This window comes from Corapipo altera, unplaced genomic scaffold, assembly GCF_003945725.1.
Source record: "Corapipo altera isolate COAL_440 unplaced genomic scaffold, ASM394572v1 64, whole genome shotgun sequence".
Lineage (NCBI taxonomy): Eukaryota > Metazoa > Chordata > Aves > Passeriformes > Pipridae > Corapipo > Corapipo altera.
The window spans coordinates 3,295,216-3,322,949 of record NW_020884893.1 but is presented as its reverse complement, the minus strand read 5'-3'; the positions used below and the strand labels follow the sequence as shown (position 1 = coordinate 3,322,949).

At 43.7% G+C, this 27,734-nt stretch overlaps 2 protein-coding genes across 3 annotated transcripts in view; both read left to right on the top strand.

Annotated features, from left to right (window-relative positions):
• Positions 1–18,120, top strand: part of SALL4 (spalt like transcription factor 4) — a 29,612-nt gene extending 11,492 nt beyond the window's left edge. The window contains exons 4-5 of one of the 2 annotated variants that reach the window (XR_003528104.1): positions 844–2,296; positions 18,110–18,120. Coding sequence is in view for 1 of the 2 variants with exons in the window: in XM_027645831.1 (XP_027501632.1) it covers positions 844–1,272 (429 nt within the window). In the remaining variant the exon portion in view is untranslated. Of the gene's footprint in view, positions 1–843; positions 2,998–18,109 lie in introns of those variants that run through there. The other variant, XM_027645831.1, reaches the window with a different exon arrangement.
• Positions 13,595–27,734, top strand: part of ATP9A (ATPase phospholipid transporting 9A (putative)) — a 53,867-nt gene continuing 39,727 nt past the window's right edge. Inside the window, exons 1-4 of the mRNA XM_027645832.1 lie at positions 13,595–13,738; positions 22,261–22,405; positions 22,722–22,835; positions 23,933–24,041. Of these exons, the coding sequence (XP_027501633.1) occupies positions 13,671–13,738; positions 22,261–22,405; positions 22,722–22,835; positions 23,933–24,041 (436 nt within the window). The 5' untranslated portion in view covers positions 13,595–13,670. The remainder of the gene's footprint in view (positions 13,739–22,260; positions 22,406–22,721; positions 22,836–23,932; positions 24,042–27,734) is intronic.

The following is a 27,734-nucleotide window of genomic DNA, read 5'->3' as shown; positions in this document are numbered from 1 at the left end:
ATTGCTTTTTTTCTTTTTCATTTGGATTTGGATGTGTCAAGACATAAAAATTTCATAGACTGAATGCTGCAAAATTCTGCCTGCAGAGTAAATGCATTACACTGCAGTGCTTGAAACACTGTGAGATGAGGAGAGATTAAAACAGGATAATCCTGAGATAGCACAAAGTACTTGGGGATTGTGTCTAAGCACTTGCTGAAGAAGTGCTGTGAGTCTGTCCTTATTGTCAAATGAATCTATTTGCCCTGTGAGGGACTTGCAGCTCCCTCAGTCTCACAGAGGCTTCTCCCTTCCCGTGAGAAACTGTTCAAGTTCCTCAGTCCTCTTGTATAAATGGGAAATAAAATACTTATGGGGAGAGAAAATACTCTGCAGTTTGCAAACAGTCCCTTGCTGGAAGCACTAGCAGAATGTGGTATGGAAAATTTCAGCTTAGGCGAAATCTTCCACATTACTTAGTGTTTCTCTTCCAAATTGCTTGGTGGTTGTTTTTCATTAACCAGCATTTCTTTCGGTATAGTCTGTTCACAGCAGATAACGTGGCTTTTATTTTGGGGGAGAAAGCGGCATCTTTGCCAACTCCACTTAAAATAAGTGTAAAACACAGTCCTATGAGCCCTTGAGCAGTAAACTCTAGAGATCCATGGTAGTCAGGTAGTGGAATGACTGTTTTACACATGCCAGGAATGGAACGTTGACAAGAACAACCCACCTTAAACACTTACCTGAGTGCAAATATGACTTCTTTTGGGCAACTTGCCTGTAAGCAAAGTAGAACTTGGTTATGCCATGAAAGAGCTGCAGTAATAATGATTCTCTTCACTTTTTGCCCCCCTCTGGAAGGTCCATGTGGGAACTCACATGTGGAATAACTCTGCCAGGCGGGGAAGAAGGCTTTCGATTGATAATCCCATGGCTCTGCTGGGGAATGATCCCAAGAAGATATCTGAAATGTTCCCAAAGGATGTGTTCCCAGTGCCTCCCTCAGCGAGCATTGACCCCACGGTGTGGAATCAGTACGCAGCAGTGCTCAGCAATGGCATCGCCATGAAGACCAACGAGATCTCGGTGATCCAGAGCGGTGGTTTGCCCACCCTCCCGGTCACCATCGGGGGTGGCTCGGCCATAAACACTGCTACAGTCTCCAAAATAGATGGGACCCAGTCTGGGACTGGTTCTGAAACAGAGAAGGCCAGTGGTGCTGCTGCAGACAATGTGCCAAAACACCAGTTCCCTCACTTCATGGAGGAGAACAAAATTGCTGTTAGTTAAAAACTCTAGTGAAGTCGACGTACAGAAAGAACAAATATATATATACACAAACATATATTTTTAAGAGATTCCACTTCAGCCTCCTATTTTCCTATTGACGTGCAAATGATTTTATGGTTGTCTTTGTAAGAGTTGCCCAGAGTACAATCATGATATTGCTTTGCAAATAGTAAATAATAAAGATTAGGATTTCCTTCTATTTGGAAAGATGCGGGTCTTGCAAAGTAGTTCTTGCGTGTGACTTTAATGTGTACAGCCTTACAGAAGTTTCTACAACTTGAAATTCCAAAGGTTAGAATATTTACCTCTGTTTAGAGTGATACTTGGGGGTTTTGAATAGAGTGGAAGCAACCTACTGTTGATGGAAAAGCTTCTATTTACTGATGAGAAATGAAAACTATTAATGCGGGTAAATATCCTAGAATGTCTGCTACCCTCCTAGGAAGAATTTTTCTGTTTGGATTTTTGGCTCTGTGTGGTTTCTGAATGTACTTTTTACTATAATGGCTAAAAAAAACTACAAAAAAATTTTTTTAATTACTTTTTTTTTTTTTGCCTCAGAAGTTCTATGGAAAGAAAGTTGCTGTTTTTCTTTAGTCACTGCTCCTAAGTAATTAATTCTCTGTGTTGTTGACTGCTGCTTATTTAATACTACTACTAGGACAGTCCTTCAAATGTAGTGCCAAAATTCCTACTTCCAAAGATGTGCAGTTTTTCCTAGATGTTTTATTTCAATACCAAGAGCCCCAAACAAGTATGTATATACTTTTTTTGTTTCCTCTTGAAAGGGAAGACTTGCCTTGGGAAGTCAGGTCTAAAAGCTCTGCAAGGAATCTCACGTGACTGTTGCAATTGGGCATGGGAACTGGTTTCCTTAGCAAGAGACTTTTTAATTTTTATTTTGTTTTTCATTTGGGTAATTTAGGAGATCAGTCTGTGTAAACCTGTATTTAAATATGAAGTATTCATGCTTAGGTTAAATGTTTTGTGGGTTTTTGGATGGCATTCCTACTCTGGTCATTAAGTTTCTTGGTGGTCTGTGAATTTGCATTCTACCAAAATGGTAATTAATGATCCATGTGTATTGTATGAAGGTTGCTGGGATAGTCATCTGGATTCTAAGTTATCTACCTCATTTTTTCCTTTTGTAGTTGTAGTGTCTATTTTTCTATTAATGACCACTGTAATGACTGAGATTCAAGCAGATGCTTCCATGCACTATCTGAAACCAAAACCTGATGTATTAGTGGAAGCACCTGAAGAGTTACTGGACTGACCTTTCACAATTCCTCTGACGCCTGCTGGAACTGGATGTGTAATGGGATCTGAACCAGACTGGAAAGTGAGCATTTGGTATGGAAGGACTGAAGGATGGAAAGACATCTCGCTGTTGACTGCAGGAAATCTTCAAGTCCAGTCTCTGTTGTGGAAGGCCCCAGAAATGCAGATTACCAAAAGTTTGTGTAATGTTGTTGCACCTGATTCTTGCTTATGATCTCTGTATGCCGAGTTGTGCCTTTCCTGCTGGACTTGTAAGTAAGAACATACCAGTACCTGTTTACACTGTAAAATGGATATTGTTACATAGACCATGCAAAAGGCATCCCAATTGTCATGTTTCTACATTGTGAATGTATGACTTTTGAGAACTCTGTAGTTTTGAGTATCTACTGAAGCGTTTCTGTTGACATTTTTGAGAATAAATTTTGGGATGGCTTTTTCACACTTAGTGCTTTAATTTTTGTGGCAAAGCTTTTGTCTCCTGAGGAGTGAGTTCAAGGGGCAGGATGCTGTCTCACTCCAGGGACTTGAAATCCGTGGCTTTAGTTTGTTACTTTACACAACAGGAACCAGGTAGGAGTGGAGGGGTCTCTAGATCCGTTCCTTAGGAACAGCTGGGGTTTGATACAGGAATTGGTACGTGTCAGGGATGTTCATTTCCACACTAGAATAGAGTGACAGGAATATGTACAACAATTCCTGTACGGTGATCACCCTATAAAGGGAAAAGAGTATTAAGTTGTCAAATTGCCAGTGCCTGAAGACACTGGCTGCACAGAAAAAGGATAAATATCTTCCCCTAAAGAGCAAAGGAAAACAGTTCTGAGAACAGCCAGAACTGTGGATATAGTGGAAAAGTCCTGAGGTTCTGATCCTTGCAACTTAAAAACTAAAAAATGTATTTTGGGCTTGGGAGGTTACAGTGGAGGAAAATGGTGCAGAAATTGATGTTTCCAGCACTGCAGCTGACTGCACAATATTTGGGAGCGCAAAGAAAAGCAGAAAGGAAACACTTGTTCTCTAGGCTCTACCACCAAGGTGAGAAAAGGTGTGGGGAGGGCAAAATAAACATGGGAGCAGAAGGAAAGATGACAACACACAGGGAATATGCAGGAAGGTAGAAAGCATTCAGTGCTTCACTAGAGCATGAAGTTGTTTAAAAGCAGCATTGTAGTCCCTGGGTGCAAAATACTCGGTGCAAGAGGAGATGTGGCCCTTCTCTGCTCAGGGAAACCAAGGGATTAGAATCTAAACCCCAGTGAGGAACACAGCAAGTGGTGGTAAGTAAAAACTACACTTGTGCCAGTGGGGATAGTGTGCAGCTCCTGAGCTTACAACCTGCTTTGAGAGCAGTTGTTGCTCTGGGTACCTGGATGGGCTTGGTGATGGAGCTGCTGCTCTGTCCCTTCAAACGGTGGGCAGGATTTCAGGCTGGTTCCTCACACTGGTGCTGAGGATGTGCTGCCTGTGCAGGAGTAACTGCAGCAGCTCGAGGAGCAATGTGGTGGGAAGGAGGAGGAGGTGGGTTTAGAGGAGAGGTGGATCATGTCAGAAGACCTGCCCTAACTGGGAAATTGCTCTCCAGCATGGGGCAATCATGAGTATTGTGAAGAAGTGCCCTGGCTTCAAAAGAACTGATGATAAAAGGCCTGCTCTTTGCTGATAGCTCGACACCAAGTGGTACCATAATGCCATGAAAATATGTTGTTAGCAGGAGGAACAGAGCAGTTTTCTAGCAGGAAGCCAACACAACCTGCTGTCCTGGGGCTTTGTAACTTGGTGGTATCTGTTGATGTCTCCTCATCCAAACAGCTCCTGAGGTTTGGGGTCCCTTTCTCCCTTAAATATAGACTCTGCACTTGTACCATAAGGGCTGAGCACACGTAACTGCTTCACCTCAAAAGCTGCCAAGCTGTGTGGCTCTGCCTGCCTTTTCATGGCTGTCTATAAGAATATAATTACATAATCAGACCTCTGCTGCCTTTAACTTGGTCAGCAGGTGGGAGATGACAAACAAGGGAGGAATTTTTTAAAGCATGAGTACTGGTTTAGAAATAAAATGTCAGGAAACTGATGGAAACCAGGACAGCAAGAGGTTTTGGCAAGCAGATGTATGATATCCCTGCAGCAGAGGGTTACTCAGGGGAATCAGGTTGATTCATCCAGCACCTACCTTGGCTGAGTGGCCAGCAGTGAGATCAAATGATGTGACTTGGCATCATTTGATGATGCCAAGAAACACTGCAGGCCTTTGCTCTCCAGGCCACCGTGTCAAGTGCTCGCTGTGCCCAAAGCTGCATCTCTGCTCAGTGATGAGGCAGCTCTGCTGGAGCATGGCAGGATCCCTGCCTAAGCCCCTGCCAGCAAGTCATGGATCTTATCACAAAATGTGGAGAATGGGTAGGACTATCCCCCCGTCCCCACAGCAGAAGCAGGCTGTGCCATAGGGATGTTTCTGCTGGAGGGAGCTGCAGGGGAGACTATTTACAAAGCAGGCAAGACTGGGAATTACCTGCTCTCCACCTGCAAGGGCTGAGCCAACACCTGAAACTCAGCGTGGTAACTCCCCACACTGGCAAGTGTGTTCAGTTTATGGTAAGGTTGCATCTTAACAATTAAAAAAGACAGCTGATTCTCCTCTTTCCTTTGCTGATGTAAATTAGGAACAAGTTACCGAAGCTAATGTAGCTCCAGTGGTGTGAGAGCAGAGTGAGCACGGTATGTGTGCTGTCTCTGCTCATTAGCCTCTCTTCTTGCCTAAAGGACTTTCTTGTTCTTATTTGTTACTGCTTACTTTGCTCATTGTGCAGAGGGTTTGCAGGCTGTTGCTTTTGTGTAAGTAGCATATTTGCTTGCATGAGCTGAGGTAAACACTGGCTTACTTCAAATGCTAAATTTGAACCTCAAAGTTGTATTGCTTTAGAAAGAAAAAAAAGCACATTAGCTCTAATGTATTAGCTCTGATAGTCCTCTGAAGAAAGATTTCTTTTAACCTACCCTTTCCGTTCAAAACTTTCCAAAAAGTCAATGGGAACTTTGAGGAGTGAAATTTGTCTGACAATCACATAGATAACCAGCTCTCCTGGCTGAGCTCAGTGAGGCCAATTGCCTTTCCACAGCTGGCAGGGAGGAGATGGGAGCCTTCCTGGGCTGCTGATAAATACAACGTGGAGCAAAGGGTGAATGACCACTGAACTTGGATCAGCAGAGGGGAAAGGACCTGGCTGAGGTGCTTATGCTGATGGGATGGCAGAGAGGGGCTGAAACAGAGGAAAAGGGATGAGTACTGCATTGATTTTTTTATTTTTTTACTGTTTACTGCTGGGTTTGCAGTCTGTTTGGAATCAGGGAAGGCAATGGCTTCTATCTGCAAAATACCAGCTCAGGCAGAAAGCTGCCTTACAGTCTGTGTGATCCCATGTGGTTACTGCTCAGTGCTGAGGCTTTTTGGTGATTTTTGTGTAGTGTGCTGAGCCCAGAGGGCTCTTCTCTGTGTGCCCTTCCCAGGGGCTCCCTGGGGAGGGCTCTGCAGCGTTGGGGTGTGGATGAGCTGGATTCACGTGCGTTCGGCTTCAGCTCACATTCACCACTGACCTAGAAAAGCGTCTGGCACTGCACGGCCACAGCAGGACAGGAAACAACTCGGGGGCAGAGAAAAGAACCAGCAATTACACACTCCTGGAGCCTATTACCATATTATCTATTTCGTTATCCTATCTTCTGTTTTCTGCACTTTAAGTTAATTGCTTATAAAGGGCGGTGTTCTTTGCAACATTTTGATTGCTGTTAATGCCACCAATACTCAAAGCTGTCTGGTTTATTGGTTTATTATGCCTGTTATAACTGGTGGTGTGCTGGACATCCAGCCAATCAATGGCAGCATCCCTCTCCTGTCAGACTTCTTTATTAGCATCTCTGTTGTCATATCTCACAGTCCAAAGATCAACTTCTCTGACTTAATTGCTTCATGCAGAAAATGTCTCAATTCAGAATGAGAACAGGTGATTCTAATCATGGGCCTTATTTTCCAATACTTGGTTTTGGCAAAATCTAGACATGACTAAAAATCTGTATAAGAGTGTCTCTCTAAAGAAAACTGAAAAAGCAAATCAAGTAAAATTCACAATGTCTAGTGCTGTTATATAAATATTTAGTCAAGCATGGAACCTAAATCACAGAATCATTGAGGTTGGAAAAGACCCCCAAGACCATCGAGTCCAACTAGAGAATCAGTCCCAAAATCTTTTATGCACATTATCTTCCTAGACACTCACTTGGCTTTGCAGTCCTATGTGTGTGATGACAGAGGATGCTTTTAAACTGAGGTAGCTGAATTGGCTTTACAGCCCTTCACAGTCCTGTAGATCCACTTGGCGAAGTTTGTTTTAGAAAAATTTGTCTCCATGCAGTCTAGATGTTCAGAATACCAAACATAACTTTTTAAATATTTTTTTTTTGACACGCTGTTTTTTTCCCCATGAAACCAGTTTGATTACTTAGGTCCTTGAAGTTCAGCACACATTCAGGTGATTTACTGCTTTGGAGTACCTAAATTTCTGTATATATTAAAAGTACTCCACCCCTCTTAACTCATGATGTCCAGATTTGGAAAACATAAAATTTGCTCATTACTTATTCTTCTGTTTCTCAACTCAATTCTTTCAGTAATAGATGAAACCTACTTTATGTAGGTTTTTTTGTTTAGGTTTTTTATAAAATTTAGAAATATAAAATGTGTAACAAATACCAATTTATTTTCACTTTACAGCTTTATGTTTTTAATCACACTCACGAGATGTATAACACAAAAACAGGAGCCAGATCATTTCAAGAGCTAACAAAATAAAAATACAAACTACAAATGAGAGTACATTTGTCTAGAAAGCCTTTTTCTTTCTTCATTTCTTAGATTTGACAGCTGTCCTCTCTGAACGACTTTTTCACGACTGTGGTTTTAAAAAGAAGGTACTGAAGGGTCATTTTCTTCTTGAGCCACAACATATAATTATGGAAGAAAAAGATCCTGCACAAAGAGTGCACTTCCTCAGATCAGCGTGAGCAGTATCTGCTCTCAAACTTCATTATGAGAATGCCAAATGTTCTCTCCATAGCAGAGCCCATGGCAGTAGGAGCTTTATTGTAGTTTCCCTTAGCAAGTGTTGATGGATTTATGGAGGGCTTCATTAAATATAGGCTTAAAGGATATCCGCTATCGCCCACTTGTCAAAAGGAGAAATAATATCAAAGCCATGCGTGCAGATCAGAGCTGCAGGTGTTAACAGTGCATGATAATCTGGGAGTGTTTAACTCCCCAATTAATTGCAGTGGTCTTGTCTGAGCCCAGACGTTTAAAAGATAAATTTAAAAGATGAATGCACCTCGTGTAGGCTGGGGGCACATGTACAATGATACCACACTGCTAATGGTTCGTGTTTCAGCGTCCCACTTTGTGTTTCTTTGCTCTGAAATGCTCCTTCCCAGTGCCGGCTCCGTGTGCGTGTGGAGCTGAGCCTTGGGAACGGGCAGCTTTTGCATGTTTGCTCTGATTTTGAGGGATTGAATGTCACAGTCCAAGCTTGTTTCAGTACTGCTGCGAGCAGGAGTGATGTTTCAGCACGCCAAACCCACCTCTCTGCTGGTCACTGGTGGGAGGGAAGTCAGGAGCTTGGGAGATCCCGCAGTGTACGAGCTGTGCTGCACAGCTCCTGCAGGGCTGCAAGTCTGCAAACCCTTAGCAACCAAATCCCCGCTCCTGCCCACTGCCTTCCTTACAAATGGTGCAGCTGCAAACACAGCCCTGAAACAAAGCTCCAAATACCGTGTGCAATGGGCTACACTTTCAGACAAAGAGGGTGCACCCTGGTATTTGTAAAACGTGCACTTATGAAATCAGATAATAACAGGTACAAAGAATAATGGCACAACTCCGATTGCCTGTGGAATCATAAACATTTTGTTCAACCAGTTGCACACCTTTAATCAGAGCCAACTCCTTAGATGTCAGAATTATCTATAATTTGATACCCATGCTTAGGGAAAAAAACTAAATGTGGTTCCAAAACTGAATTAATCTTTCAGCATATAAAATGTCAAACAGAATATCATTATTATGACCTTCCTCTGTGTTCATCAAGGAAAAAGCCCAAAGCTAGAGTCCTATTCATAAAAGCTCAATTATTTATTTAGTAGCACAGCTATAATGGAAGAAAATTTATAGCACATTGTGGTAAATAGGTAATGAGCACAATTTGCAAGTGCATTGTCAAAACCACCCATCCATTGTTGGAGTGGGAAACTGGCACGAGGACTTGCTCCTTGGAGGAATATGGGCACACCCCCAAAATACAGTTTATTTACATGTTCTTTAATCAGTGGAGCTTAGAGACCTGGATACATTTGAGGATCAGTGAAAGCCACTGGGAGGCATCACCTGTGGGTGAGGAGCTGCTGTCATGGGCACAGAGGAGGAGACAAAGCCATGGGGACAAGGAGGTGGCAGAGCTCTGTACCACAGAGGTACAGTGGAGAACTGGAGGAGAAAGGCAAAAGATAAGGCTGAAAAGACTTCCAAAACCACCGGGAACCATGATGGTAGAGGGCCATGGACATAGAAATTTCTGTTTGATTTAGACACACCCTGGAGCCAGTTTTGTTCATAGGCTGTGCTTTGCCAGATTGAGTTTCACCTTGTCATTGTGAGCTTGAATGTCAGATCAAGAGAGACTGAAGATCATTCAGTGCATAAAACATAAGTCTACTGGCAAAGCAAGTGCTTGTGCTGCCTGCTCTGGGAAAAGAGGTTAAATCATCCCAATCAACAACTTGGTAGATTTATAAAACCCTTCCCATTAAAAATGAGAGCTCAACCTCAATAACCAGTTTCTGCGTTTGAAATGGGATTTACAATGTGCAGAGGTGAGAACACTGACAGCATTTGATGAACTCTCCCTGCAGGACAACCTCAGAGGAGGCCAAGTGGTTCAGAACTGGTTGTGAGACAAATCACTTGGTGGGGATGAGGGGGGAGCAGGGAGGGGTATAAAACTGCTTGCTGTGCTGTTAATTTAATCATCTGGGGGGGAAAAAAACTCCTAGGAGAAAAAAACCAAAACACAGATAATGATTTAAAATGATGGAAAATAAATGAGCTCCTTTTAATTAGCAGTGATGCAGTATGAATTTTGCAGCTTGCAGGGCTCCTTTGTGAGCCTCGAGTTATGTGCTTGCAAAATTAAAGCATCAGAACAATCCAGTGGCATCAGAAAAACCAAAATAGGTTTTATTTCACTTGATTTAACAAATCTAACTTCCCAGTTCTAGGCTAGAGGTTTTCCCTTGGGCATTCCTTCTCAACAGGCAAATGAAAATCAAAGGCTTGGAAAGCAGGAGAGCTTGTACCTGCTGTGAGTGGTGAAATCACAAGTGAAATCTTTACAGCAAACCTAATGTTATGCCAAAAATACATCAAGGAGTGGGTTTAGCCCATTGGGTTACAGCCTTGTCTAGATCCTTCACAGTGATTTTCTAACTAAAAATCCAAAGTGTTTCAATACAAAGCAGCAAATCATAGTGCCCGTAAGGGAGGCTTTGGAAGTTTATTTGGCTCCTCAGATGTTGTGTTATTAAGTCTGCAGGCTGCAGTGCATCCCTTTGCTCTTCTTCTAGGATTCCTGGGACTGAGTCAGTCAGTTGTTTGTCCTCCCACGCTCTTGGATGTTGGAGTTGGGCCATGTGCAGAAATGACTGGGAGGAAGTTTAGCATCTCCATGTAGGATGTCATTAATTTCTGTCTGATCACAAAGTTATCAAGGGCCAAAAGGTGGTGCTTAAAAGAATGATGAATGTTTTAAAATTCAATGCCATTTTCACCTCAAAGCAAATAACAGTGGCATTTGATAAGTTTTATTTTAACCAAGGCTGGAGGCTAGGACTAGGATTTCAGCCAGGTACAGCGTCAGGCCAGTTGTTTTGTGGCAATGGTGTGAACAGTTTGGGTCAAGTACCATGTGCTGTTTAGGTTCTTCAGTTGCTCCTTTTATTAAATCAAGACTTCCAGTGAATTCTATCATCCTATCTTTTCCTTCATATGAAAAAAAATATTTCAGATGGTGAATATGAGAAAAAATGGAGCAAATATGTTTCATGAGCTGAAGTGTTTGTGGGAGGAGAAGGGATTTCTGTTTCTACTTCAGTTGTCCCCATGAGGGGATAAGTTCAGTAGATTGAGAAATAAGAAATTAAAACATGGTATTACTTAATTGAAATACAGCCTAACAGTCAGTTCTACAAACAGTTTTGTAATAAGACAGCCCTGGTTAGGATGGCATTGGAAATATCTGCCTAAACAGTCTCAGTGCTGGTGCCTGAAGCTGGTGTAACTCTTCATTACATTGCTGAAATGTCCTCGTTACAAAATGTTAGGATGACTCTGCTTCAACTGCAAGGGAAAATTAAATGACAATTGCTGGTGTAATCCACAGTGTAACCTGAGCTAGAGCCCCTCTTTCCAGTGAGGGCTGGAAAGAAAAAAGCTGCCCAGAAACTCTGATGTGACTCACTCTTCTTTGCTCCTCTTTTTTTTGCATATATTATTTTGTGTTATTTTTTTAATAGTCTTCATTTTTCACTGGGAAAGTACTATTAACTATATTTAAGATTAAGAGATTAAGCTCATTTTAAGATATATGCAAACATCCCTCATCTTAAAGAAACCCAGTCAGTTTGGTATATGCTACTTTTTAGTATGTTAAAAGAAAACAAAAAAAAAAGATGATTTTGAACTTACTCTTGGGCTTACCTATTCATCCTCTGCTGTTGGTTATTGTGTTTGTGGTGTTTTAGTTCTGCAGAGCCTTGAGGTTATTTGTTAAATGAAGGGGTTTGCAGCCTGTTTGTAAAGGGATGAGAAATAAGCTGCCCATGCACTAGAAAGAGGTTCAGATTTTTTGGTGACTGCAGTGTGAGATGCTGAGCTGGATGTGCAGATCTGACTATTTCATACGATTGTTACCCGCACTGGGCATTTCCTCTGTCTCTAGAGGTGCACCAGGGTAAATTTGGGTGGTTTCAAGCAGGAAGAAGCTTCTCTGGCACGAGTGACAGCCCCCAGCGTGTTTCTGCCCTCACTGCCGAGGTTGTGCAGGTGGTGAGAGCAAACTTGGATGGGTGATGCCCACAGGGCTGGAGCTTCTGCCCAAAGCACCCACAACAGCCACCTCCACAACTACTGCTCAGTGCAGCCAGGGCTCCAGAAAAGGTCTGCCACTCCCATTGTGATTCCCCTCAAGGCAAATCCACCTGAAGAAACCTTGCATCCAAGCCCATGCCCTCCCAAGGCTGCAGGACTCTCGCTAGTGCTGTCTCTCTGCTTCCAGGCTGTGCTCAGCATCCAGCTCTCAATGGGATTCGATTGGAATAAATAAATAAATCGAGGAGCTCTTCCAGACAGATGTTTTCTGTAAAACCAGCCCTTTTTGCAGAGCTGATGTAGAGCACAGCCACAAAGACAGGAAAGTGTTAGAGGGGAACGTGAGGAAGTGATTTGCAAGGGGTGGGGTCTGGTACCCATGGACCTGCTGTGACACTGTGACACAGGGCCATCACCTCACCAGTTACACAACTGGAAGTAATTTTTTCTTTGTTACTGTTGCTGACATTTTTTTCAGTCACTTGGTGGTTTTCTCCACTGACACGGTTCTGGTGGCTGAGCAGATACCATTACCCTGTTAGACTTCCCTATTTGTGGTTTTCTAGATGTCTTTAGCATTCCACATTGTAAGAAGGATGTGTTATATGAATATTTGTCTTGACCAATTTTTTTCCTGATAGTATCACTAGGAGAGTGTAATTCATTTGAGCAGGACCATTGCAGAACCAGTTTCTCATCTGCCCTATGAAATATGTCTCTGTCACTGGGAATTTTGTTTTTCATGTTTGGAAGAGTGAATAAGGTCAACAGCACAAAAGGTAATGGGTTGGATATGAGCGGGTGTGCAGTGCCTAAAAGATTCTTTTGATTTCTTGTTTATGGCAAAGAAGAACATGAAGATATGGAGGTGGTGGGAGGAAGATGCAGTGGAGGTAGAAGAGCTGGAGTGAAGTGAGATGAATGGATGGAGAAGGTGGAACAGGTGTCAAAGGCACGTAGGGCAGAGTTTTGCTGGGACAGGAATGTGAAGCAACCATGAAGAAAAGGTCATGGTGGCATCCAGGACCCCTGTCTGATAAAATACAAAGCACATATTTCAGCTTCTGCACCCCAGTGCATTTTTGAATCTGACTTGTATATTTAGATTTAATAAATATTTAGTCACCATGAATGTAAAGAGATGCTTAAAGTCATAAACAGGCTGGAGCAATTTGTGCCTAGATTGGCAGAGGAAATCTGAATTGGGATCCAGAAATAAGTGTTGCCAGGAGTGGGTGAAGGTCACTGAGCAAGAAGAGTGTGAGGAGCAGTAGCACCATAAAGCACAGTCTTGTAACACGAGTGGAGGGATGGTATAAAGAAGGGGAGATCAAGCTTGGAGCCCATGCTGGCTGCGCAAGGCTGAGGACACACGGGATGTGCAGCAGCCTTTTCCCCTGGGACGAAGGCAAGGAGGCCTCAGGTGCAGAGCTGCTGGACACAGGTGGGCAGCGGGGCCGGTGCGGGAGGGCCGGGTCCTGAGAGATGGTGAGAAACGGAGATGGGGTGCGAGGAGATGGGGCAGGATGAGGCGAAGCGCCCCAGGTGCGGGGTTAGGGCAGAACAGGTGCCGGCCGAGGGGAGGGGTGGGGAAGGGAGGGCAGGGCAGGGCTGGGCTGGATTGGGCTGGGCTGGGCTGGGCAGGGCAGGATCGCCCGGACCAGGGCGGAGTGGACCCGAGTCCGCAGGGTCGAATAGGACCGGGCGCTCCGGGACAGGCGGGCGGAGGGACAGTCGCGACCCGCAGCCCGGTAGCCCCGGAGGAGACACCCGGCCCCGGTGCCCGGCGCGGAGGGCGGGGCGGGCGCGGCACCTGCGTGCTGGGAGCGGCGGCGCCGGGCGGCCCCTCGGCGCTGCCGCCAGACGGCGGCGGGCCCGGCTCGGCGCTGCTGGGAGCGCATCCCGCCCGCTCCGCCCCGGCACCGCGGCCATGACCGACAACATCCCGCTGCAGCCCGTCCGCCAGAAGAAGCGCATGGACAGCAAGCACCGCGGAGGGTGAGCCGAGCCGGGGGCACCGCGGTGTTGGTGCTGCGGGGGCGGGCGGCGCGACCCCCGGGGCGGCGGGGCCGCGCTCGGGAAGCCTTTGCGGGATGCGCGGGGCGGGCGGGGCGCGGGGGCGGCCGCGCTGCGAGCCCCGGGAGGGGGAGGAGGAGGAGGAGGAGGAAGGGGAAGGGGAGGCAGACAGGCAGGCAGGCAGGAGGCAGGCGGGTGCTGACAGGTTGCTCCTGACGCCATTGCCTGGCACGCCCGGGCGCAGAGCAGGATCCTGCGGGGCGGCGCTGGCCGGGGCTGCGGGGAGCGGGGACAGCCCCCGGCAGCCCCTCGCGGGGGGACAGGGCGGCCCGGGCGGCCCGCAGCGCACCCGCAGCCCCGCACAGCCCGCGGACAAAGCCCTGCCCCGGTGGCAGCAGCCGCGGGTCGCGGCCGAGGGGGACACCCGCCCTGCCCGAGTCCTGCTTGTCATCCATCCCCGCTGCGCGCATGGCTCGAGGCTGGAGAATCCCTCGGCCTTGGACCATAAATGGTGTGTGTGTCTCTGTAACAAAGGCCCTGCCTAGAAGCTCTGATTAACTGTATCAGTCACAGCAATACAATATCCTTGGTGTGCGATGTTGCAATATCCTGAGTGTGGGGTGCGTTCCTGAAGGAGATATGCGTATATGTTTGTACTGGTATTCCCGTGCAGGAAGTTAAATAAGAAAAACGGTCCTTTAATACTATTTCGTTATGAAATTGCACCACTATGCAGACAGGTTGGCTTGCACACAGTGGGATGTACAGGGTATCCAAGTTACCTGGCTGTCAGTTATTGCAGCATTTCATTTGTCCCTAGGTAATTTGTTTTTTTTTTAAACGGAGTGATTGGTATTAGCAAAATAAACCAAAATATCTAAGGAAATCCTCACTGTTAGAACAAGGGGAAATATTTACATTTTCCATGTTTGTTATGGTTTTGGTTGGTAGTTTCCATTCACATTCCTGTAATTGAAATTGTCATATGTAGTTTATTCAGTATTAGGATTATTCCTTGATATCAGCATTGTTTCTGTAACTGATGTAGCAGTGTAGTTGAGCTGGAGGAGTGTGTGATGCAGCAAGTAATTCCCCAGTGCCTGTGTCACATGCATCACCGAGCAAGTACCACAAGGTGCAGCCACCGTGGCATTACATTTGGTGACATGATTGAAGGGATCAGGGAGAGGTGAAGACCTGAGAAATTTCTCAAAGCTTCTTGAATTATTTCTTTTCCAGAAAGTTCTCTAATCTCCACCAAGACCCTCTTAGGTGTTATGATGTGGTTAGTACTGTCTAACAGAGATTGCCCTCATCTAACCTAAGTTATGGTTTGTTGGACTCTACCTGATTAGCAATCACAGAGATGGTTGCCAGTGTTAGTGAGACATTCTGGCAGCATGTGAAGGAAGATTGCCTAGGATTTTTCTCCATAGCAGTTGAAATAACTTGGATTTGGGGTTTCTGTTTGGTGTGGTAACTGTTGGGGATGGGACTTGTCATATGTGAGGAACCCTTATTTTACTGATGAGTAGCCTGTGACCTGTGAGTAGTTTGGTCAAATGATAGTGTGGATAAGAAAGCATTGAAGTCAAGCAAATCCAAACCAGTACTATACACCAAAGAAGAGATCAGCCAGCAGCAGGGTCCCTGGTGACACATCCAGAACAGAGTCCTGGGAATTCTAAGCCATAATCAAGACCCCCTTTTTTCTGTTCCCTCTGAGGAAAAACACAAACAAAAGCCATCCAAGTTATGTTCCTTGCTACATATGAAAACTCAGGGATAAACAAATCTTGAAAGGCTTCACCTTAGCATAGCTTTAACTGATTTCTACTGGGGGGGGTTTCCCTCTACCAGTGGGCCAACTTCTCAGACAGAGATTTTTGTCACTGTGTTCTTTTGGAATGGGGAGCAAATTTCTGGGCATGTACTGAATGACTTTGTAGACATCTTTGCTTCTGTTAATGTAGTAATGAGAAATACCTAATTCTCATGTAGGGCAGGTGTCATCCAGCAAGGCTTTCATTACCCTCAGTCTTTCACGTACTTTGAAGAGAAGCCAGGGAGGAACTCGCTCAGTAGCCTTGCAGAGATAAGTGATGGCTCACAAGGCTGAGGTCTGTGTCACAGAGAAGCCATGTGCTTAATGAACCGAGTGGGAGCAGTGGTTATCTGTTCTTGGGCTTGACTTCAATGTGGCTCTTCCTTGCTTCGAATAAAGGCTAAGCTCCAGATTCTGCAGCTGTGTTCCTTGGATTCAGCCATGTTCTCCCAAATGCTTTGCAGCACTCTGGAAACCTCTATGAACTATGTGCCAATTAGGAGGGAAGGATGGCATTAATTGCAGAGGGACTGTTGGTGGGATGGCAAATGAGCCATTCCCAGGGGCCGAGTTCTGCTGTGAAGGGAGCTACAAGTTCCTGAAGAACCCCAGGTGCCCTGTTCAGCACATGACACAAGTTTTTCCCTAAATAGCTCATGGTGTCAGTCCACAATCCTGCAAGGCTTTTTTTGAAACCAGCAAACCGCTGTGCTCTTGCTGCTGCTACGATGTAAAAGGCCTTGATCCAGAAATGTGGAGGGAAGGATGGGGAATGAGACAGGGGAGGAGGAGCTCTACAGCAACGCTCCACGAGGCCATTCTGTTGTACGTGCCTGTGTACTCTGGCTCTATTTAAAATGGCAAATTCCATTTCAAAGTCAACAGGGAGAGATGGGAGCTCCTGCCCTCCATCTGCCTGTGTGTGGGTGTGCCTTGGCACGTGCAGAGCCGGGCTGCTTTCCCACAGCTGAGCTGTTTTGCTGGATGGCAGGGGTGGGCTGCAGGAATAGCAGCTCTCCTGGCCCCTTCCTGAGCCACTGCAGCTGTGCCAGTGCACGATCTGAGATGGAAATGTTCCGAATGTTTCATGTGGAATGTTTCATGTGGAGGTGCATAAAAAGGCTAGGCAGTTGTGCATGGCTCTGGCTTTCCTTATCCATGAAAAATTCGTTATGTGCTTTGGAAATAATGTCATGTGGGGAGGTTGGTTTGTATATTAAGGGTGCCAAGGACTTACTAGCACAGCCTGTGGGGGTCACAGAAACATCATCTGAGAAATGTGCCTGTTTTAGAAGTGACTAAATATGTCAATGAACTTCAGCACTAATTTGACAAATACTACCCCCATATTAGACAAATGTGGCACTTTTTTTTCATTAGGTTTGTTTTGCATGAAAAATGCTTATGAAAGCATTTTTCACTTGATATTCAAATACTTCTCCGTCAAACATGCTGCTTTTATAAATAAAACCTGCTTCTTGGTAATGGCTGTTCATCTGGCATCTGACATTCAATCTGTCATATTGCTGCTTCCTACATCATCACTAAGGATGCATTTTTGTAAGCAAATACAATCCCAAGTGAAGTACAGAGCAGACCTGTTCTTTAGCACCTCCCATTCATTTAGATCCCCCTGCAGATTAAGGAACACATCATTTGTAGGACTCAAAGTTTCAGAGAACAGTTCACATCTAACAAAATGCCTTTGAGTGGTTGTGACTCTATTTGGAGATTTGTGAGCTTGTTTCTTCTTTAATTTTGCCAAGTTATGATTTAAAATGTGAATTGCACAGTGCTGTATAAGCTGCCCTATGTAAGCTGTCTTCATGTATTTTTCATGTTCTTTCTGGAAGGTGATAATTTTTAAAAGTTCATGGTTTACCCTGACTTGCTAGTTTATTATACTTCAGGGGTTATTGCAGTAACTGTTAGTCAATGCTTCAGTTGCAAAATGGAGAAGGAGAAATGTTTAGGAACGTGTATTCATTCCTAAACTTTTTTGGACAGCTGCTCACAATTCTGTAACTTTGTGATTCCTGTTCCTGGAAAATGTGTATTAATTTTATCAGCATTTCTAAGCAGTGATGTAAACTTCCAGCTGTTTTTCCAGACAGTCTTTCTCGTTCAAGGATGTTGTCTTCTGATTTCTTGATGACAAGTGTTTTATTATTCGTAATAATGCCAATAGTTCTCTGCCAGAAACTTCCTCCTGTGGCACTGCCCTTGCCCAGAAAACTTTGGAGTAATGTGATGGCCTGAGCATCAGGGTCTCTAAGCTTGATACTTAAAAACAGGAGTAGTATCCAAAGAAGCAGTAGATCACAGAACTACACAATGCATGTAAAATTCTTTCAGGGAGGAACAAGTAAACTTGAAAAAGGACTTTTAATTTAATGAGCACAAGGCTAATCTGAAAACACATTTGTATGTGCTCGGAGTACTTTGATCATGTTATCCAACTAAATGGGTTTGTCAGAATGGTGGGGTTTTTTCTGAAGTTAAGATTATTCAATTTTAAGAGGAGAAAGGGAAGAGTGTCTGAAATGTTCCTTGTTAGGTTCACCACCCATCTTTCTGCTTCTTCTTTCCCTTCTGCTCTCAGTATGAGCTGTGTTTTGTCCCTCCATCATGTGGGTCTCTCATGTTGGATATTAAGCAGTAAATGGGCTTGTGGAGGTTGGTGTTTGCTCGCACTGCAGCATCATCAGGTGTGAGACAGAAAGGGCTCAGGCAGTGGAACTGTCCTGCCAGCACATGAACCTGCCCTAAGTCTGTGAAAACACAATCTGCCACTGCAGCAGCTCCTTTTTTAGCAAAGTGCTTTCTAAGGTTCACAGATGTCATATAGAGGATCTTAAAGCAGAAATAAGGAGCTTATTAATGTGTTCTTCCCTCCCCTGTGAAGTTTAAGACATCATTGAGAAGTTAAAAAAAATGTAAAGATTTTGGCAAGTGAATATCTTTGGAAGGAGTGATAAACATCTGCCTGTAAGAATGAGTGCATGGTTCTGTGCTTGAGAAATATCTGTGTTTTGACCAAAAGTTCATTTTCCATCTTATTTCAGCAAGCCACGGGCTGGCACTTGAGGAATGAGTGTGTGAGAGAACATTCCTGCTAGTACAGGGTTTGGGTGGTGGGTTTCTGCCCTGAGACCACCCAGCAAAACACAGGAGGGAAAAACAAAGCCATAGAATAGGTGAGAGTTAAATGCCAGCGCTGGGGTTTACCAGGTGCCTTCCTAAGAAAAATTCTTTGAATGACTGTGGGGTAAAAGTCAACATTTGCCAGGATTTTCAGGCACTGGTGCCCAAGTTCCTGGCTGAGGCTGCAGCTCTGGAGGAGGCTCCCAGCCCGTGACGTGATGGGATTCCTGAGCGCTGATGAACCTCCCCAGTCAGTGTTGCAACGTGTGACTCCGGGAGTGCTGGTTGTAGTATTGTGTTCGTTGGTTGGACTTTTTTTTAATGAAATACTTTACATAGAAATCTCGTGCTGAAAGGCAGTGTAGGAGAGTTCATAGTAAAAATGCTGGATGTTCTTTACTTGAGCATTGATAATACTGATATTTGCCTTCAAAACTTGCTGGGCAGGAAGTTTTTTCTTTTGTTTGTTCTAATTAGGTTTTCAGTTTGCTTTCCCTGTAATTCAGGAGGTTGCAAAAACTGTGACTTGAGCCAGGCAGGAGTTTCATAAATGTGTTATTTTTACATAGCAGCTTCTCCCATGCCCTTTCTTGCTTTTACTTGGAGTTGCATTATTTGCAGATTGTTTCTTAAACCTTATAGTAACACAGCATTTGTAAATTAAAATTCTTAAAGCAAAGAGTATCTTTGTGGTGGGAACGATACGAGAGGTCATGACTTTGATTGCAGAAATCAAATTTTGGGTAATTTCACTTTTGTGCAGTTGCCTTCTGCTTCCCTGCCTTTGTAGGTACTCTCAGTTTTGGGGGCTGCTGTTTTATTTAGAACCACACCAGTGTTTTTTTATTTAGAACCACACCAGAATTTTGCAGTGCTAGATGTTAGCATTCACAGAGTAGTGAATTTCTAGTAATTTCAAACCCAAAAGACTAAAATCAATGTAATGGTATGTAAACAGCTGGTCAGAGCACACTCTTCTTGAGGTAAAATATTTTGATTACTTTGTGGGGGTTTGTTTGCCTTTTAATAAGTTCAGTGACTTAACAGTGTGTTTTCTTCACTGATGTAAAAGTCTGAAAGTCTACTTTGGACATTTAGGTACTGGTTTGAAGATGTGCTCAGGTGTTTGGAAAATTCTTTGGAGCATGTGGGTGAATTTTATTTTGTAAAAAAATATTGCCAGGACAAGTAAAAATTATATTAAATTGACAGTAGTGCCCTCTTTTAGCCTTACTTATCCTATTGCAAATATTATGATATAGGTGCGTGGGTATTTTTGCTGTTGAGTACAATCCCTATAAGAGGCCCAACCTAAAAAATAAACAAAGGTAACTGGTTTCAGATGTCTGATTACAACGACTGACTGACTCTGTAAATGCAAAGCACATTGTGATGAAATGGGGTGTGTGGACACCAGATTTGCTCCCTTGGGCAAAGCTTCTTTTTTGGAGCCTTTTCTTCATTGTGAAAGAAGGAAGACCACTTTTTTCCTCCCCTCTTTTCTTTCTTTTTTTCTTTTCTATAGAGCATATCTGTTTCCTGCTGTGATCCAAATACCACCATTCCCACTATTTTCCGTTAAAATATATTTGGGATGCCACTGAATATTTGTCTCAGGTCTTCATCTGCAAACACAAAGGAAAACTGTAGTTAAAAGGTATCAAGCTAATAAAATACACTTCTGTAGTAGAGTTTATGAATTTGAGTGTTTAACACCAACTTTGCTGTTTGTCTCATGTTAGTAACAAGCTGCCTTTTAGATGTGGGCTTGTACACAAATGTGTGGGGAAAAAAGATCTGTTAGTTGGTTTCTCTTAACAAGCAAAAATAGTTTGTAGAGTTGACAAAAATTGAGATTTTTCAGGGGCAAACATAACTCTTTGAATGCTACTACCTTGGGAATAGTCAAATATGAAAGTCTGTTGGCTTAGAAACATTACAAATTCAGAATAACAGGTAATATCCCTGTACAGAGGAAAGCAGAGATAACAGTGGTGCTGCAAGTCTGTAGGAAGTCAGATACCTCTTGTATATATATACCTGAACATTAAAACATCTCCAGTTATTTTATTCCAGTAATTTGATTTAGGTGTTCCCTGCTATCAGGGTTTTAACTGTTGGCCTTGCCCACTGTGTTTGTTTCTCTGATTTTCCTGCATTCTCCTAATTTTCTCCTTTTCAGCAAATGCAGGTCAGAGCTGGCAACTGCAGTGGTGTTGGTAGAACTGAGCTGTACACCGTCAGTGATACCTGGTGTGGGTGAAAGCAGTAGAATCATTATTGAAATTGGGAGACCTTACACATCCTCTGGTTTTGGAATGGAGGGTTTGACTTAACCTGAAGCTGTAGGAGGCTGTTGGGAACCATCCAAAACTTGTGATTTCGTGTTCCTTCAGTGCCAACATGGGAGTGCTGTGTAATGTTCTGCTATCTTGTCAGCATTTTGTTCTCAAAGCTTTTTTGAGCAAGAAAACCACTTTTCCTGTGTTTGGGTGGCATTTCTACACTTAGGGCTTAGGTTGTGCTTGAGTACAGACTAGAGAAAATCCACCTTGCCAGGGCTCATCTGTCACTCTTCATGGAATAGAATAATGACTAAGTAATTTGATTATGCAAAAATTCTTTTATCTAGTATTAAAAGCTCATGAGAAATTATCTTGCAAGGCAGCCTTGGGAAGTTAATGTCTGTGTCTGCTCACGTAGCATGGGATCACATGGTGACACCTCTTCTTTATTTCTGAAAGCAAAGTTGATTTTTACTCCCCTTCTCTACTGAGGGAACTGACTTAACCGATTATTTGCATCCAGCAGGGCATAAAACATTTTAAAAAATGGTTCTTTGTAGGAAACCACCTTCTGTGTGGTGAGTTGTGCGCTCTGATCATGGTGCTGCACATATCTTCTGGCAAGACAGGGACTTCAAGAGCTGCACGCTTTGTGTACTTCCTTAAATAGTTATTTCTTCATTAGCTGCGCATTTAAGTGAACTTTTGTGGCAGAATGCTTGATTCAAGAACAGATCTTTGTGGTGCTTTCTGGAAGGATGTTTGTAAGAGCTCTGAAGCTTTTGGTTAGCAATCCAGCTGATGCTGACTTTCCCAAATGTCAATGAAATTCAATAGGGCTGTTTTTAAAGGAACAAGGAGGGTTGGGAAGAGGTTGGTTTTCAGAAAGCAGCAGTGACAACAGGAAAATAACCCTTTTGGGGTTTGGGAGGGTACGATGCTGTGATTTTGAACAGAGAGGCTTTTTCAAGGTACAAGAGGGATTTCTGATACATCTTTGCATCTTCCGTGGAGGGATTGATGCTCTGTTTGATTCCTTGTCTGGAGTAAGGATTTGTAACATCACTAAAATTCACGTGAACAGGGATTTCTTGCTGGTTCTTGTGCCAGGCTGAAGGTCCTGTGAAGCACCTGGAGCTGGTGGCAGGTGGGGTCCCACCCGTGGAAAGAAAAGGTCTGGGGTGAATGCGTGTGACTCAGAGAAGTATGTTAAAAATGAAGGAATGAATTAATTAATGTTCCTTCTACAGGTGTTGTGAGTGCTTAAGATGCTGTGGGAGGAGAGACCCGAGGCCTCGCACTGTTTGGCTTGGCCATCCCGAGAAGAGAGACCAGAGATACCCTCGCAACGTGATCAATAATCAGAAATACAACTTTTTTACATTTCTCCCTGGGGTGAGTGTGAATAAAGTTGCTTTTCATTGTCCCACCCTCATGCCTTCTCCACTTTCAGTGGTTTTACAGTAGACAGGTGCAGAACCTGGAGCTGGAGAAAATCATGTTTGGGTTGGGTTTGGTAGGCTTCCTGCAAAGGCTGCCTTAAGGCAGACATTGATCTGTCCTGAGTGGCCAGGACTACTTCAAGACTGCCCCAAATTGGTGTTTAGTCACTGGAAGAGCATGCAAAAATATTTCTGGTGGTTAGGTCAATATGCATAACATCTGAACTCCATTAATCTCCTCCATCCTCTTCTTTTCTCGTTTTTTTTAGGTGTTGTTTAACCAGTTCAAATACTTCTTCAACCTTTATTTCTTGCTTTTGGCCTGCTCTCAGTTCGTCGTTGAGATGAGGCTTGGTGCACTTTACACGTACTGGGTTCCTCTGGTAGGTCATTGAAGGTTTATTTGTTCAAGCAAGTTGAAGAAAAAAAGTTTTAAAGCCCATCCTGGGGTTTATACATGTGCCTACATGTTTAAATACTGCAGAAACATTCTACCTTGCATTTAATTACTGTATTAATGAATTAGATCACACATTTAAACCCAGATGTATGTGCTAGAAACCCTCAGTTTCCAACATCACCTCGCCCCCTTCTAAAAATGAAACAGTTCCTTATTGACAGAGATAATCAATACACAGTTGCAGTTTTCAACAATACAGGTTGAATAAAGTTCATTTTCTGTGATGGATTAGGAGAGTTTTAACTATTTAGTGAGTCTGAGCTCAATAATGTCTAGTAAAAACAGGACTTTGTGATACTAACCCAATAAATAATTCGTTTGCATTAATTTAGTTACGTTTTATACAGTGAAGGGTGTGATGTGGGCATTTTCCTCCTGACAAATGGAAATGAAATGACTACTCATATCCACAGAAAAGTAGGACTGAAACCCTAATCAGGCAAACATGTAATTATACCATGAGCAGTGCACATTAATATCTTTAGAGTGCTTATTTGTGCAGGTTGAGTGTGTGTGTACATACACAGGAAGGCACATGCATTCTCTATTTATGTATCTGTATATATTAATTTCTGTATAGATTTCTGTATAAATAAGGATATAAAATAAAGAAAGGTGAGCTATCTTTGATGGCTCTGTGGTGGCAGGAATACTGAGTTTTGAAGGATCCAGTGGACTCCTGTGTAACCCCTCTCAGTTACCTGTGAATTGAGATGAAATATGTTATTTACATTCTTCAGATAAACTTCACAAAAATTTGCTTGGGGGGAGAATCACGGTAAAACAAAAACAACTGTGTTTTTTTAAGCAATGAGGGTTTTTTAAGCAACTCTTGTTAGTTTGGTGTTGGAAGTCTTGCACAGCAGCACATACCACTGTAACGATTTAGGAAGATAAGATGGAATAAGGAAATGCGGATTGTTGGCATTGGCACTGACAAGTATTGCTCTTATTAGAGGCAGATGTGATTTTTCCTGACCTTTCCATCCATTCTGTGTCCCCCCTCCGTGCTCCTCGCAGGGGTTTGTGCTGGCTGTGACGGTGATCCGGGAGGCGGCGGAGGAGATCCGATGTTACATGAGGGACAAGGAAGTGAACTCGCAGATCTACAGCAAGCTCACAGCCAGAGGTCAGCCCGGCGGCTCCGGCACCCCCTGCATCCTGCTGGCACTCAATCCAACACTGCTGGCAGGCAGAGCCAGAGCTCAGGGAGCGGGGATGGGGCTGTGGGTGTGTGGTGGCCGCTGCGGAGCCCTCGGGGATCCAGGTGGCTTCTCCTGGATGGCTCCTCACCTTGGTGTGCTGGAGGCTGGGGTTTGCTGAGGGGTTTATGGGATCATAGAATTGCCTGGGTTGGAAGGGACCTTAAAGATCATCTCATTCCACTCCCCTGCCATGGGCAGGGACACCTTCCACTAGCCCAGGTTGCTCCAAGCCCTGTCCAGCCTGGCCTTGGACACTTCCAGGGATCCAGGGACAGCCACAGCTTCTCTGGGCAACCTGTGCCAGGGCCTCACCACCCTCACAGGGAACAATTTCTTCCTAATATCCAATCTAACCCTGCTCTCTGTCAGTGTGAAGCCATTCCCCCTTGTCCTGTCACCCTTGTAAATTGTCTCTCTCCATCTTTCCTGCTGGCACTGTAAGGCCACAATTAGGTCACCCTTCAGCCTTCTCTGCTCCAGCCTGAGCAATCCCAGTTGTCTCAGCCTTTCCTTATAGGAGAGGTGCTCCATATGTTTCCTAGAGACGTGCCCAGCTAATGCAAGGGGGTATGTGTGTGATAATTGTTCAGGTAACTTCAGAGGATCATCCTGACTTCAGCTGCACAGGAGCCTTCCTTGGTGGGCTGAGAGTTCACTGCAGCACCAGGCAGGGGCCAACTTCAAAGCAGCTGATGGGATATTTTGAAACCCCAATTGCTCCTAAGTCCAGTGTAGGTTAAAACATCTTTCCTGATTATTGTCCCTTCTTGGTGGATTGGAGTCACCAAAGAAAATGAAACTGGAGGTGGATGTTTCCAGAAGGGAAATGTGTTTTCCTTCCTGCAAAGCTGTGATGTAAGAGCTCTGTAATGTTGTGTGGATGAAGGGAGGGAGGGGCAAATAAAGCAAACAGCATAGCAGGAAGAAAACAATAGAGCTGTAGTACATGAGACATGTTGTTTGGGGATTTTTAGGTTTTTCTGTTTTACTCAGTAAGAAAGAAAGATGTAAGAAGGATTTTCTATAAGCTTTCAATTCATATTTTTTAAGGGAAACCACAAATGTGTGCTTAAAAAAAGGGTCCAAATAGCAGATCATTTACAAAAGTACTTTATTAGAAAAAATAAATCTAAGTCTGTGAAATTGTCAGGAGATGGTTATGCAGAGGTAGAGTCAACAAATGAGGGTGAAGGGTGGGGACTCTTTCAGCACAGGTACCCCAAATCCTAGTGAAGTGCAGGTACTCTGTGTACTGAAGAATCTTGAGTGCTTGTGTTAAATTTAAATGTTTCATCTCTTACTGAACATAAGAGTGGTTGAGTTTCATAGCTCTTTTTCTGGGTTATACCAGACAGGGGCTCAGATCATGTAAGTCCTTTGATAAAAAGGACTGTGTGATATGTGTGTGTCTCTGTCAGCAGCAACTGATGTAGTTTCTCAGTATTGGCAGTGTCAGCTCTTGTATTTTTTTGTATACATCGTCTTTAGCCTCTTCCTCCAACTGTGAGGAGTTTGGAGCCCTCATTTTGGAGCCCAGGCTGCAGCTCAGCTGAGTCTGATCCCTGGCTCTGGCCATTGTTTACAGCTGTGCAGTACCTAACAAAGACATTTAAATTCTCATCTGAAAAATCCCGTGCTGCCTCACTATGGAGTTACTCCTAATACCATGACAAAGATAGTGAGGCCAGGTTTTTTTTTTTTTTAAAAAAAGGAATGAACTGAATTTAAGCGATATTTTTTTTTTTTTCATTTCCAGTTTCTTTGTTATAAAGGTTTATGTTCCTGAGTTAAGATGCAATGAATTAGGTATAGTAAAAATATGCTTGCTTTCAACAATTGCACTTTTAAGAATAAGGCTGCTTTTTATATGCAGTCACTTAAGGCTGTATATATTTCACATGTCAGGAGTTATGAGGCAACTCTAACCTAGGGAGTTTGAGTTTCTGAATATTAAATCCCCTTTTAATAACGTGTTCTTACTACAACACTTAAAATGCTTGGCAACCAACAAAAGCCTCATCCAAGAGGGGTATACTACATCTATTTAAAGATATAAAAGAGTTGCCTTCTGGATTCTATTCAATGATCTATAAGGGGCCTGACCTCTCCTTTAGTTCTTTTCATATTGCTATTACGTTTCCCATGAATGATTTCCCTCCCCCCAGTCCTTTAACTTTTCTGATTTTGTGAAAGAAACCAGGGAGGATTGGCAGCTGGACACTAGCTGAAAATCTTAAGCCACTTTATTTAACATGAATTTGGTGCAGAAACAGGCATGAGATTATGTGACGCTACAGTTTAGAGTAGAAAAAACATAAAAAATGATTTATGATTGTCTCACGGGGAGAAAAGTGGTTTTCTGTCTCTCACTGGATCTCAGCAGTAAATTTTTCAGAAGACCTGGCCATCTCCTTTTCCACTGATTACAGCCTTAGCACCTCTGAGAATTACCTGGGAGCAGGGAAGGACCTTGTGAGCCCGCCATGGCTGGGGGTGGAAATTTTGGGTTTGGTTTATCACATCCAGTAGCACAGTCAGGGAAAGGGGGCAAGTTTTGGAGGGAACCCCTTATCGGTTCAGAAGTAGAAGCAGCAAATATCAAAGTAAGTTGAGAACAGCTGATGTGAATGATTAATTTGCAGCATACCTGACAAAACTGCAGGTAGGACTTGACTTGGGCTGTTTGCAGGCTGTTTCTTTTTTTATTGCTGTTGACTAACACAGGTCATGCTTCAGGATGTTGGCCCAGCCCTGTACTGAGAGGGGCAGTGCAGAAGGTGCTGATGCACAAAAGCCCTCTGAACTGTTGCTATATAATTTTTTTTTTTTAAACTTCCCACTAGTTTCACCTCTTAAGCCAGAGTTTGGGGGAGGGGGATTAGTGAGGCTCTGCACTTGGAGATTGGCTATAATGGATCTAATGGAGCACTGTGGCTTTCTCCAAGAGATTTTTATTTCTCCAGAGTATTTGCACTGAGCTGCAGTTAAAGTGATTGGAGAATAAATTTTCCCATCTCCAACCTTGGCCTCCCCCTGCAACTCCATGGTTGTAAATACATACTTAGGTCTGAGCAAACTCAGGGAGACTTAAGCACGTGCTTGTACATAGCTTTGAGCAGGGAAGTAATTTGGGTGCTTTCCCAAGCCAGGATCCTCTTGTCCCTTTGTGTGCAGTTCCTTGTGCAGATCCATGGCTGGAGCACGGCCAGGCACAGCTCCTGCACAACCACCAACCTGGTGTGTCCCCCCCCCCAAGGAGGGATCTTAACATTTTTTGAACCAAAAATCACATTTTGGATTTGTAGCTTTGCTACTGTACGTGAAACTTTTTTCCTGCACTCTTCTTGTTCAGCTTTTTAAGATTGACTAAGCTGCTTGCCTCGTAGAGAAAAAGGAGGAATCCTCTTTGGATCACATTTATTTTGAATGTAATTGCTGAATTCTCGGGACTAATCTTTTAGAGTAGACATTAGTGTATTTTCTGTGTTCCTTTATTTTACATCACAACAAAAAACTCCACCCTAAACCTCTTTTATGTTTTTACCAATACGATCCATTTATGTTCCAAAATGATCAAACCAGCAGACTTCTGGAAGGCATCTTTCTGTGGAAAGCTC